This window comes from Lytechinus variegatus, chromosome 17 (genome assembly GCF_018143015.1).
Source record: "Lytechinus variegatus isolate NC3 chromosome 17, Lvar_3.0, whole genome shotgun sequence".
NCBI classification, from domain to species: Eukaryota; Metazoa; Echinodermata; class Echinoidea; order Temnopleuroida; family Toxopneustidae; genus Lytechinus; species Lytechinus variegatus.
This window is the reverse complement of record NC_054756.1, coordinates 3,994,273-4,008,656: the sequence shown is the minus strand read 5'-3', so window position 1 is coordinate 4,008,656 and position 14,384 is coordinate 3,994,273. Positions and strand designations below refer to the sequence as shown.

Below are 14,384 nucleotides of genomic sequence, written 5' to 3'. Positions count from 1 at the left end.
GATGAATGTTACATTTATGATTTGAATGGAAAACGGAAAGATTTTGACTTGAAATGGAGTATGTTGAAACATTTGTTTGAATAATGTACAGGTATATGATTTGACTTCTGTAAACATGTTCTTTTTTTGTAAATAAACTTGCCCATTGGGGCAAAAGTATGAAAAAAATAATATTTGTGGGGTGGTCTGTGGATTTGTCTTAACTAAAAAAAAAGAAATTAAAATAAAATAAAAATAAAAAAAATATATACAAATGCACTGACAAATTAAGTATAACTGATCGAATTCTTAATTTAACTTAAATTTATCTTATAAATAGTTTAATTCTTGGGTGGTCAAACAGCCTGATTAGACTAATATTAAAATCAAGTTAACATCAGATACAATGTGACATACATGTACTGTATGCATGTCTGAAAATAGACACATGTATTTTAATAGGATTCTTCCTTTAAAAGGGAAAAACACTGTTTTCTTGAACATTCATGTACTTTTGTGAAAAAAACATGCAATCTCTGAATCAAATTATTATACATATACAATACATTTAACAGCACTGTCTTCAGCTTTGGTTGATTAACCACTACGACTTCAGATCACCAATTCAAAATCACTTTGTAACTCTGGGTCACCCTATACATAAAATTTAAGTTTTACTTCCTGATAGTACAATGCATTAGGACATCTACATGTACGTGTATCTATCATTAATCAGTTTTGACTGTGCAATCTAAATTTTATTGTTTTGGTTCAAAGGATAATTGTGTTTACAGCCCTTGTTTAAATTCAACTCCCAATTAGGTCATTTGTCAGGCAGAGACATTCCATCATTTTGTATGTACACTGTACATGTATACACTATATATTTGAAATAAAAGGGGGAAAAACATCCATTAAACTTCATAAGTAAAGCAACAATAACAACAAGAAATAAAACACATACATTGTACAAAAAATGCCCAACAAGTCAACATTTATTTTAACCATATTCTGGACAACTCAATTCTTTTTTAATTGAATTTGTACACAAACAGTGCTTTCTCACTTGGTGGTTATTTTTTTTACCCGATTGCTATCAAAGCACAAATGATTGTAAAGCGAGGAACCAGAGTGGGGAGAGACTACACAGGGCTGGGTGCGATTTAGCCCCCGAAATTGCTCTTTTTACCATGGAAACTACTAAACAAGAGTGTCGCTAAGGCGAGCACATAAATATGCCCGCCTGTAACACAGAAAATGGAGTTACTGGTCAAGCAAGAAACGTGGAAGGTAGATACTTCACCTGTGACCTTCTGACCTCAAAATCAATAGAATTGCTGGGATCTATGCTACTTTAGCATCATACAAAGTTATCACGGACTTCAGAAGGGTGAGATGAAAACACGTCACTGTGATCTTGACCTTTGACCTTTTGACCTCAAAATCAATAGGCTTCCTGCAGACCTGCCAACCTCTAGGAATGAAAATTTGTATTCTGTGATTAAAAAAAAGGTGTATTTTCATAATAAAATGCATGGCGCACTTGCCCATCGCAGCGCTCAAGCTGCATGCAAGCTAAAATGCGCACTGCTCTTTATACTGAGCTGGTATCAAGCTTATTTAGGCATTCAATTTGCCACTTTACACTAAATAGTGTGAGGTACATGTATCTGAATATAAAGTATGTTACAGAGAAAAGTGACTTTCATTTTGTAACATATATCTGCAGTCTAATATTCACTTGACTTAAGGTAATAACACCAAAAAAATATATGTAGAAATACACTGGATCAATGAAGGTGATTCCCCTGCCAAATGATGCTACCATGGTAATGCAGTTTTGAAGATATTTAAAAAATCAATCTTGTATGTTTCTTACCAAAGATGAATATCTCTGACAAATTTCATGAGCACTGGCTAAGACATGGGGAAGTAGTTTGATCCACCAGGAGTTTTCCTGGATTTCTGGGTTTAATATATAGGCCCTATGTGGTTACTATGGAAACATAATTTCTGAAAAACGCAAAATTGTACATGTATTTTGCGCACCTTTACCTCAAGACCAATGTGTGAACCAAATTTTTCTGAGAATTGGTTGAGAACTTATGAAGTAGTTTTAATCGCAAGAATTTTACTTAATTTTCACTTGCCAAACAATTTACTGGAAATGGCAAAACAATTTCCAACATACATGTACATTGTACATGTAGGCAAGAAATGTCTTTAAAATACACATCTTTACCCCAAGACCAATGTTTGTTCCAAATTTCATGAAAATTTCTTAAAAATTGAGCAAGTATTTCGATGCGCAAGATTTGCAACCGACTGATTAACTGTCATAGCTGATTCCTATATTACATGTACCCCCTTCAAACTTCATTGGCAGGGGTATAGTATTAAAATAAATTATGAAAACATGCAAAATATTCAGGTGCACAGACAAAATATGGGGTCCGTTTCATAAAGCGTTTCAACTTTTATAACTTTGCCATTATGACATGGTAACCTTGATTTTGATTGGCTGCTGAGCCCTCCATGTATTACCATGGTAGTTGTCATAATGACTCTTTTAGACTCCATGACATATTCATGAGTATGACATAAAACAAGAGTCAAGACATCACATTATAAAAATCATACATGTATCATTGTATGACATCATTGCAATTATATGTATGAACCACTTTCGATACAAAGAGCTTTCATTTCAATTACTAACATAAATGACACGATTAAACTCATCATGTACATGTAGGAACAAAATGAAAAATGTTGCACAGCTTTGCAATATTATATCTGAATGAGACTCAATGTAATGTAGTCCAACTAAGCGTGATACCAGCTAATACTTCAAAGTGGTGTGAGGTTGTCCTTTCTCAAGTATCTTTAATAGACTATCAAATAAATATCAGCTTTTTGTCAACCAAAATTTCATTTACATGGCAGTCCGTGTTTATGCAGTGATGATTCCTGACAAACGAATGCATGGAAACAGAAATACATTCAACCTGCTCGCCCTGCTTACAAAAAAAATTCTTAGAACTAAGAATAGAGCTACGAGGTACAGAACAACTGTACCCTCCTCTCCGTTGATGCTCAAAAAGTGAAGGACTTTTCAGACATTAATATCAGACAAGCCTTGTTTTAACCAACAGTTACCAAGTACCATAGTAATGGAGCTTCTCAAGTCTCAACCAATAAAACTAAGGAAAGGTGTCAGACTTAACAACTTGTCAGACAAAAATGTTGATGAAACACTCGCCTGTATCACCCTTTTGCCCAAGCTCTAATAGCCAGTCCCTTTTAGTGCAGAGAGCAGTTTTCAGACAGGGAAAGGAGTCAAAGGACCTACACATGTATTACCCTGGAGAAAGGGGTGTGTCAGGATCAAAGGATCCTCTCATCATCTCTTTACACTCCATTCCTTAACCATCTAAAAAGAGCCAGAGAAACAAGTGGAACGCCTCTTGCAGTCTCGCCTGCATTACATGATTCAATTGTAGCAGCAGTGCTGAATTTGAAAACAAATAATTGACAATAAACACCACTCATATGATACTGAATACTACATGTACATGTTCATTGACCATGAACAACATTTGACCTTGATCAAGTGACCTAATACTTGTGCAAGACGATCAGCGATGTTTGATTACCCTTATGTGATGTCCAAGTTTCATTACGAACTAGATCCATAAACTTTCAGATATGGTGATTCAACAAATACTCCCATTATGGCTTAACTTCATTGACCCTAAATGACCTTTGACCTACTGTTGTAAGTTAGAGCAATTACGGGATCGGAGTTCGGTTTGGAAGTTTTGTTCCTAAAATCGAAATCGGTTCGGATATCGGATCGGAAGATATTCAAAAACAAAAGAATACATTAAAATTTGTATGTGGCCGGCACGTGGACAAATGCTGCAAGCTACACTGATGGCAGAATTTGTTTTGATCTCCGACAAAAGCGGAGGAAGAAGATGATTTGTTTTGATCTCCGACATAATCGGAGGAAGGAAAAGGAGATAATGACGTTCCAGCGCGCAACACTACCGCCGATCAACGATAGGCCTTTTCTCTACAACATCGTGGTGATGGCGGAGTCCATCGTGAACTTTGAGAGGTCGCATTACTTACCGAAAAGGACGCACTACTATCCGAAGTTGTTTCCGATGATATTCACCTTCTCTATCACCATCGTAGTAATGGCGGAGGTAATCGTAAACTCTTAAAGGTCGCATGACCTCCCAAAGAAGACGCATTATTATCCAGAGTAGTTTACCATGATATTCACCTTCTCTATAACATCGTAGTGATGGCGGAGGTAATCGTAAACTCTTAAAGGTCGCATGACCTCCCGAAAAAGACGCATTATTATCCCGAGTTGTTTACGATGATCTTCACCTTCTCTACAATATCGTAGTGATGGCGGAGGTAATCGTAAACTCTTAGAGGACGTATAGTCAGATAGTCGTAAATATTACCGCGCATGTCAGCGTGTTCAACTAAATCTTATTTGCCTCCACTTAAGATCAAAACAAATCCCACCTCCCTTTCTGCTAATACCGGAGATAAAAACAAATCATAATTTTCTTCTCCTTTATCTTCTTTTCCTTCCACCGCTTTTGTCTGAGATCAAAACAAATCACCAGCGCATTTTGACTGCAAACATGTCGCCACATGTTTTTTTTATGTCTCGTTATGTTTTGGTTTTCTGATCCGATTTTTTTCCTACTGGTCAAAAATCGGAGTTCAGAAAAATGTAGAAAAAAGGGGAAAATCGGATCGGATCGGGAATTGGAATAAAAATCAGTTACAGCATTACTTTGACCTTGGTCATGTGACCTGAAGTTCACTGACCCTAGATGAACTTTGATCTTCGTCATGTGATTCTGAAACTCAAACAGAATGTTCAGTGATTATTTGATAACCCTTATGTCCAGATTTCATGAACTACCTGTAGGTCCATACACTTTTTAAGTTATGATGACATTTAAAAAAACTTCACCTTTGGTTTAAGATTTCAATGTTGACAACGCCACCGTCGAAAAAGCGGCGCAAATTGCGCAATAGTCTCACTCTGCTATGGAGGCGAGACAAATATGGTCTTGGCTTGGCTGCTCATTACAACGTACTACATGTACAGGTGTACATGCACATACTCACAATGGGTTATTGTCCTGGCCGATGATACAATATGGTTCTACAAATTCAAGCTGATGAGCTAGAATGCTAAGGACCACCAACGCCTATACCAAGGCATGTACATGTAGTCAATCAACTCATCTAGGAATGCAATTGTTGTCTTCAATGAGAAGTTCAATCTATCATGAATGGATAGTCCTGGGGAGCGTTTCATCAACATTTTTGTCCGACAAGTTGTCATGTCTGGCAACTTTCCTTGATGATTGACTGAGAGGCACTGTTACCATAGTAACTGTTGGATAAAACAGTACTTGTCGGATAAAACGTCTGACAAGTCCTTTCATGAAACGCTCCCCCGTCCGTTCCCACTGACAAACCGATTGCAACATCATTCTAATTGATTATCACAAAATGCCCTTCCTACTCAGACCCCATGTAACTTCCAAGGCAATGTAGATGTATTGTGGCTCAGTGAATTAATCTCTGGACTTTGAACCTCAATGTCCGGGGTTGGAATCCTACCACGGCACTCGCCTCCTTTGGCAAAAGTTTTATCTACACTTGCCACTCTACCCAGGTGTAAATGTAAAAGGGTACCCTGTAAGGAAGAATTCCTCGAATGCTTGAACACCTGATCAGGGTAGCCGTACCAAAGCCGAGGTAATAGTATGCAGAACTTTAAAGCCTGGTCCCACTGGCCGACGGACACAAAATGTATTCATAATGGATGCAGCGGATGAGCAAAATTTCGTTGGTGAATCCATCCGTTTCCATCTGCTCCAGAAATGGACAAAATTAGTGAAAAATTTTAGAAAACATAACGGAAAAGAACAAACGTGGGTAGTATGTAGAGCGGATGTTAAACAGTTGTTCTTTGGAATATTAATACTTTATTTATGAGATGCATACGCTTACATCCTTTCTATTTCTGTGCTAATGATCTATAGATGTTCCATGTACCTCATCTGTCCTCCCTCTTTCCGTTCTTTAGCTGCAGTGGATGTGAGTTGCGAGGATGCAGAGAGGATACAGCGGACGTTTAACGGATGATAATGGACATAGAAAGTTTGTTGCTCATATGTTACGGATTTACATAGTACACGTCAGAAAGTTTATCTGTTCTAAAAGTTTTGTGCTGCTCAAAACTTTTTGTGTTGATGAAATGACAGTGAACAGATGCTTAATGGATACAGCATATGCAGCACACATGCAATGAGTACAGAACAGATGCTTAGCTTTTTTCAACTGATGGCACAACTTCTTTGTTTTCTATTCTCTTTTTGCATCCGTAGGTTCAGTGGGACCGGGCCTTGAACATTAAAGGGCATACTACATGTAACCTTGTTTTGACCCAGTACATTGGTAGGACAATAACCCCTTATGAATGAAACATCTATCCTTGTACTCAACACACACAAGAAACATGAATTACATGTACTGCTCAAGAGTATTAATCATATTCAAATGATGTCTCGGGATCCCTCACGCTGCCGCTAATAAAACAATGTTTCTGTTTGCAGGCAGGATCCCACTCTACTCCCACAGTAGCATGTTGACACGGTGAGAGCAGGATCTGTGAAGACCGAAGAGCAAAGGATAAAAAGGCAAGTGGGTCGTCTTTGTTCAGGGTGCATGATACTTCAACTTCTGGGAGAGTTTGGTTTACTTTCCTTATAAATGCAGAACATTGGGTTTAAAAAGGAGGACATACATGTATAGTATTAAAGGCAACAGTGATGAACATCCTCCCCACTGCATAAAGGGACATTGGTACTTTGAAATTAATTGATGTTCAGGGGTCTTTGTTTATAGAGGGCAGAATAAGGGTGAGCAGCTGCAGGTTCTTGGAGTAGAACATTCAGAAACTGTTCTCATCCCTGATGGGCTCCTCAAGGAGAATAGAACTGGAATAATTCTGTTATTGAAAAAGAGGACCACGGGGTTGGCATAAAAGCAATATTGATCAGGAGAGATGTCCTCCAGGGGAGTTATTCTATTGGGGCTATCCTCCAGGGCAAGTTATCCTCCAGGAAATTATTCTATAGGGGAATTGCTCTCCTTGGGAGTTGTCTTCCAGAGGACTATCCACTAGGTATTTATCCTCTGGGGTACTTGCCCTCCAAGGGAGATATCCTACAGTGAAGATGTCCTTCAGAGTTATCCTCTGGAGTTGTCCTCTGGACAAACTGTTGTAGGGGAAGTTGTTCTCCATGGGATATGTCCTCTGTGGGAGTTTCCTTCAGGGAAATTATATACTGGGAAAGGTATTCTTCAAGGGGACCTATCCTCCGGGGAGATGTCCTACAGGGGAGCTGTCATCCGGAGCAGTGGTCCTCCATGAAAGTTGTCCTCGATGGAGATGTCCTCTGCGGGAGTAACATGTCCTGATATGACATCTTCCATCTGTATATCTTTTTCAGAAATCATTCAGATTTTGTGTAACTTTGAAAATGATATAATAGGTGTTGAAGATTATTTTCATATATTATTCAATAATGACAGGAAGGGGGCTAGTAGATAAATTGCCCATTAAATGCTCAAAATAGCTCTGGAAAACTAAAGAATTACTGAAATTTCGAAAAGATCAAGTGTAAACTGTGATACATGTACAGGCATGATATTCCCTTTTGAAAAAATTCTGAACAGTAGCCAAGGATCACTAAGTCACCGCCAAAGTCCATGGCGCCCCGGTCAGGAAACAAGCTCTCGCATAATAAAGAAATTACAAATTGCCTTTACTTTCTACCCATTTATGAAAAGTAATCATTTCATTCATATTGATGACACAAATATCTGCACTACTGGTTGAAGCAGATGAGATATGCTATTTATTCTGCTTTTCATCTTGCAATTTTTGGCAAGTACATGTACTGTACATAGACCTGCTCAAAGTGGCAGGCATAAAATTTGTGCCATGATGGGAACTTTATTTTATACATGTATCTCTGCGAATCTAACTCCTATCTTATTTGTGCCCTTAAGGCTTCACCTAATTTCATAATTTCTTTTGAAAACAAATCATAGCAAGTCAACTGAACTCGAGCTGATAAGGGTACTACAGAGGCAATAGACATTTTCTTTTGATTTGAATTTGAAGAGACATCAAAACAACCCCCTCCCTTCACCTGCACCCCCCCCCCCCCCCCCTAGAGAATTCACTTTGTGCAATGTACAAGTGTTAACACACTTTGCATACACTTACCGCCCCCCAAAATTAAATCATGGCCATATGGTTGCCTCATATAGTCATAAACCAAGACAAACCATATTGTGATAAATTGAGATTGGCTTTGGTTGTCATTATTTTTTTATTTCCCTCTGCAGGAGGCGGAGGGATGGAAATCACAGGAATTTAGACTGCTATTAAAAAATAAATTCTCTGACCTCAATTCCCCCCAGTTCAGCATCTATTTTTCACCAGTTCCCACATGTATAATCATGATAGTCTTGTAATGAAATCCCATGGCCCGGATTCACAAACATGGTTTTAAAACCATTGGTTGAATCCATGGATTGTGTTTACTTCCTGTATAAATTACGCTTATTTACCGCGCATATTAAACAAAATGTCCAATGCTGATGCGCATGTTTGTCAGTGTGCCAAAATGATGCCTGTTGCCATGGTAAAATATGCTACAAATGCATTTCATTCACGAGTCCACTGTTTGAAGAGTAGACTCATTAATTCGAAACAGCGGACTCATGAATAAAATAGCGTGGATAACCGCTGCAACAGGCGTCAATTTGGCGCACTGCGACAAAAGCATGCATCAGCATTGGACATTTTCTAAATATAAAAAAAATAAGCGTAATTTATACAAGAAATCTGCATAAACCATGGGTTCAACCGATGGTTCTATAAACCACCTTTGTGAATTCGGGCCCATATATTTACATTGACTATCGCACTTGATTGGTGTCCGCAATGTGTCGGCACTTGACGGTGCATTTATACCAATTGGTACAGCAGTGTATCATGTATGATCCAGTACCAGATTTCCTAGGTTTCTTGTGTGGAGAAATCCTTATAAACGAAGGCAAAAAACAGGGACAGTCCTCATTTTCAGACTGGCGCATCTACTGGTAAAGTACTGGTAGTGACTAGGACTAGTGTCTAGTCAGTCCAGTAATCAGTGCATCCACCACGATACTACATGTATAACGTTTACTAGTTGTGGTACTGAAGCCTACATGTATAGGGCATTTATGATAAGTCACCAATCCATTCATGTTCACTTCTATCACTGGTGTGTTGGCTCAGTTGGTAGATATGGTAGAGCAACGATCAAATCCCAGCCACGTCAGACCAAATGACGTAAAAAGATGGGAGTTTCCGCTATCTTGTTTGGTGTTCAGGGCTAGGGATAGAGCGACGACCTTATTGGCGCTGCACAGTGGCTGCCATGCCCAACAATTAATTGGGCAAAACAAATTTTTGGAAGGATTTCTATGTCTTAACTTTATTTGATTTCTGTTTTCGAATAAGAGACCCCGAACATGGAGTATCGAATTTTGTATAATTTGACAGCGGTGGCAACAAGTTTCATCCCCCAACCTCACTTGTATGAGCCCAGTGCAGTGTCACCACTGCTGCTTTACTTTGTTTTAGCACCATGTGGTGTGTACTGCGTATCCATTATTGTATGATGGTGGCCTGCGCACCTAACAATTTGAGTTAATAAAATTGAACATGAATTTCTTCTTATTTCACAATTTTTTTCAGTTAATGTTCCTTATATTATGAGTCAGTGTACCAAATATCTCATATTTGAAAGAAAAATAGAATTTTCTTAGAAAAAACCTCGGGCAGTCACTTTCAGAATAAAAAAAAATGGTACCCCATGTCTGCGCACTCATTCACTGTGCACATGATTCAGGGATTTCAATGAGAAAGGCTGCATTTTGAGGCCGTCACATGAAATGCCCGAAATTCATTATTTTTCCACCATTTTGAGTCAGATTTTCTTATGAATAATAATTTTCTTGTGTGTAAAGTTTGTGCTCGTTGCATATCTTCTTTTACTAGAATCGCGCAGATGTATACGCGTGTGCGCAGACTTGGGAGAACTTACCATAAAACTATGATTATTTCAGCACTGAATCATGTGCGCCAGCATTTATTTAGTTTGATCTCTCTAAGTTAACTTTTTCTGTAGATCTAATTAGAGGGCCTAGCCCTAGACGATATTGATTCAATAAAAGAAAGGTGTCATGCCGTTCATGGGTGTACTGCTGCATTGTATTGTGCAATTTGGAGAGAATCGCGACAAAACACAAAGTGTCGAAGTCTTTATTTTTCTTGATTCGACACAGGACAGTCACTTAACATGCTCAATGACTGAATGAGAAACGAGTCGAGGTGAAAAAAAATGACTCAGACTTGTCTACAGACTAGTCATCATACATGATCATAATTTCTCTTATTTCATATCTTAACATTATCATAAGTTTATGACTTCACAGAGTTGTGAGACTGGTCATTAAGGCTAAGCAGCTAGTATTTTTCACCCTGACAAGTAGCAACGTCAAACGGCTACGTGCAGTGCATTTGCAGCTGCAGCAGCAGTGCACAGCGGTGTATGCATTGCCATTGGGTTGGGCATAAAAAAAGGGAAGGGGCGACCGAATACTCACCTATCGTGGATATAAAAGTTGTACTGAATGTGTCATCTGAAAATCTGAATAAAAGGCATGTCTTCCCCACACCAGAGTCTCCTATTAATAGTAACTTGAAGAGCAAATCATACGTTTTCTTTGCCATTTCTGATGGAAATTAAAGCTTACGATTCATATGGCACATACGTTAGTTGCTATTCTTCCTATCTCTTTCGACATCCACCATAAGACCAGGAGCCTCGTTCGTATAATATGATTTTTCAAATAATGCATTAGAAATAATCTATTAAAAAAATATTTCATACTGCACATAAAAATAATCAAACAATAATAATATATTTATATTGTTCTCAGTAATTCTTATTTTTCATATGATTTAAAAAATAATAAATATAAATAAAACAGATCGGCATTTTAAGTATGACTCATTCTGACAAAATCACCGTGACATGACAAGCTTGTTCGGCTCCTCTCCGATTATGTCTCTCATTTTTATCAAGACTTACATTTTGACAATGGCACAGACAGTGACCACAGGACAACCTAGCTGGGAGAGGGGCAGGTAACGCCATCCTTTAGATGTTTCTCATATCATTGGTCCCTCGCCCCAAAACTCATCATCACCCTCAGGCGACAGGGAGGAGGTTATTGGTACCATCTCCAATGTTTTCAAAATCTTCTATTCTTCAGAAAATGATTAAAATCAAGGGCCCTGGGAGCCTGGGACTCCCGATTTTTTTAAAGGGGTTGCTGGATTAAATTTGAGAAGTAACAAGAAGGGGGAAATGCTTTCGCTACAATACTGAAGGTCATTTCGTTAAAGAGAAGCTAATAATTTTCATCATGCCTTAGACCCCCCCCCCAAAAAAAAAATAAGGTATATACGCCCTCAGCATCACCACTCCAGTGCTATGTTACTATTCACCGAACTGATGAACTGATCCCCCAAATAAATTGACTAGCAAGCAATAAGCTCCTGTAGTGCCTTACGAAGCTACCTGCATACGATCCCCGTTCCCATCCTATCCCCTAGCCTGAAATTCTCAACTTGGTGCAGGTCCACCATGGCCTACCAATAAGGTCTAACAGATTATCACCTATCTTTGTTACAGGCCTACAAAGTGTTGGTAAATTCAAATTGGGAAGTGTACAGATACTGATCGGGGGGGGGGGGTTGCAAGCGCACCCCATTATGGGCCGTCACCAGCTTTTTTCTAGGGGGGTGCTTTTTATGAAAAAAAACACAAAAAACAACGTATTAACTCAATTTCATGCAGTTATATAGCCCGCCGGCCAGATCTTTTTCAAAAGAGCCCTCAAGTATCCCTACCCCCCCTCCGGTTTTTTTTTTGTTCTGAAGGGGGGTGCGTTCGCACCCTCCGCACCCCCCCTGGCGACGGCCCTGGAATTTAAAAAGGAATAGAAAATATGCACTATTAAAATCTTTTAAAATGCATTTATTTGAGAATATATCTCCGTCATTTATTTCATTGTAATTTTATTTATCATTTATTTGTTTATTTATTTATTTATTCATTTATTCATTTATGACGGTGGATATTTCTGAAGTATTTTGCATGACAAATGAATCAAACCAATTGGTCAACCCACCCTCTCAGCAAAAATTTAAAAAATAAATAATAATAAAAAAAATACCCTGGTAACTTTCAAAACAATAAACAGGACCCCGTCTTACAAAGATTTGCTATTGATCCGATCAACCACAATGGATGGCCAGCAATGTCAACATCTAAAATGCAAATTTGTTCAAACTATTAGACATGATGTATATTCATACATCCATCGTTCTTTTTATTTATTATTGATGCTTACCTTTTTTCTATGTATATCTTGTTTACTTATTTAACTTATGATTAGATATGATGTCCTTTCAGATTCTGTCTGACCTTTCTATTTCTCTCGTTCTCTCTTTCTCCCTCTTTCTCTCTCTATCTCCTTGTTGCTCTTTCCCACTCTCTCGTCTATTATGATTTCCATCATGTCATTTTTTTTACTCATAAGTCTTATATTTGTAATCTGCAATTTATTGTTGGTCTTTCTTGTTTTTCCTCCTTCATTCCTTGTTCCCTCTTTATCTTCTGCTGCACCCCCTCTCTATTCTCACCTTTTCACATGCTCACTCTTGCCATTCTTGCTCCTCACCTGCTTTTTATATATATACAAATCAAATCTGTCTTATTACACGCAACTCCTCATTTTATTTCTTTTTATACTAATATTGCATTTTAAAAATAATGTATATTTTTTTCTTCTTTAATTGTCACCGCATGTTATGTATTTATTTTTTTCTTTGTTATGTATTTTCTAAAATGTAAACTCACATTGTTAGTCCTCGGACTTTTTGATGAGTACTTTTAATAAAACCGAATTGAATTTGAATTTGAATTTGAAGATTCAGTGTGATACTAAGTGCACATTTCCTGTTGAAAAAAAATGGTATGGCTGGACTTCCATGAGTGGATTGATTGGATCAGTCATAACTCTTTGTAAGACAAGGCCTAGTAATGCAAAGTCATACTCTTCTGAGAGGAATCATGTGAGAGCACCAAAAAGGTTGAGCTTTCCACCCCCCCCCCCCCGAAAAAAAATGTTCTGCAAAAATACTTTCTGAAAAATTCCGCCAAAATGAAATAAGTGCTAAGTAGATAGATAGAGATAGATTAGATAGATAGATAGATAGATAAATGGATAGATAGATGGATGGATGGATGGATAGATAGATAGATAGATAAATAGATAACTGGTTTATTGATAAAAAAAACATTGCGACAATTTGAAAGTCGAATTGCGATGAATTTACAAAGGTACAGAGGCATTACATAAATATGATAATACAAAAAAAAAGAATAATAGCTAAAAGAATATATCACACAATCATACATTCGTAATTTCATAAAAAAGGAAATACATTTTAAACACAATTTAGAAGTATAATACGAGTTCAATTTGAAAACAAATATATGAATTCAGAGAAGGATAACAAAGAATATGCACAGAAATGGAGAAGAAAAGTAGGTGAAGAAGGAAAGGAGGGGAGAAGATACTGAAGTTAAGGAGAGGAGAAATAAGAGAAAAGGTGAAAGGGAAAAGACATGCAAAAGAAAAAGGAAGGATGGAAGATGAATCACACAGACTGAAATATTGATACTTTAATGCAGTTGTCTGGATTGATTATATTATTCACAATGTGATTCGATCTTTTCAATTGCTTGAATTTCTCACATAATGTCTGAGGATCACTGATGCATAATCACTTCATTTTTTTAATGAAAAAATAAAAACACAGGAGAAATACTTCGTATATATAGCATAACATCATTTAGATAAGAAGAAGAGTAATATCCTTGTGGATAACTGGGCGATAAACAATAACAGTATAGCAAAGCAAACATTGCTTTATTCTTTTCTACCCACTAGAGTCAGACTCAACAGGGATTGAAGGACTTTGCATACATTAAGCATTTACTAAATAAATAAGAAAGACTGGTAATTAATAAAAGTCACATTGTATTCCAATCTATTCCAAGCAAGGTCGTGAGGGTATGCATTTCAAGATTCCACCCGTAGGGGGGGGGGGGTATTGCAACTATGATCATAATGTTACAAAAATCGATATTCTCGAA

General features: G+C 37.6%; 1 protein-coding gene across 1 annotated transcript in view; it reads right to left on the bottom strand.

The window, feature by feature from the left end:
- The window catches only part of LOC121430744 (ras-related protein Rab-10-like), a 32,626-nt gene extending 21,638 nt beyond the window's left edge, over window positions 1-10,988 (bottom strand). The window contains exon 1 of the mRNA XM_041628121.1: window positions 10,759-10,988. Coding sequence (XP_041484055.1) covers window positions 10,759-10,885 — 127 coding nt within the window. The 5' untranslated portion in view covers window positions 10,886-10,988. The remainder of the gene's footprint in view (window positions 1-10,758) is intronic.
- Window positions 10,989-14,384: the final 3,396 nt, after the last annotated feature.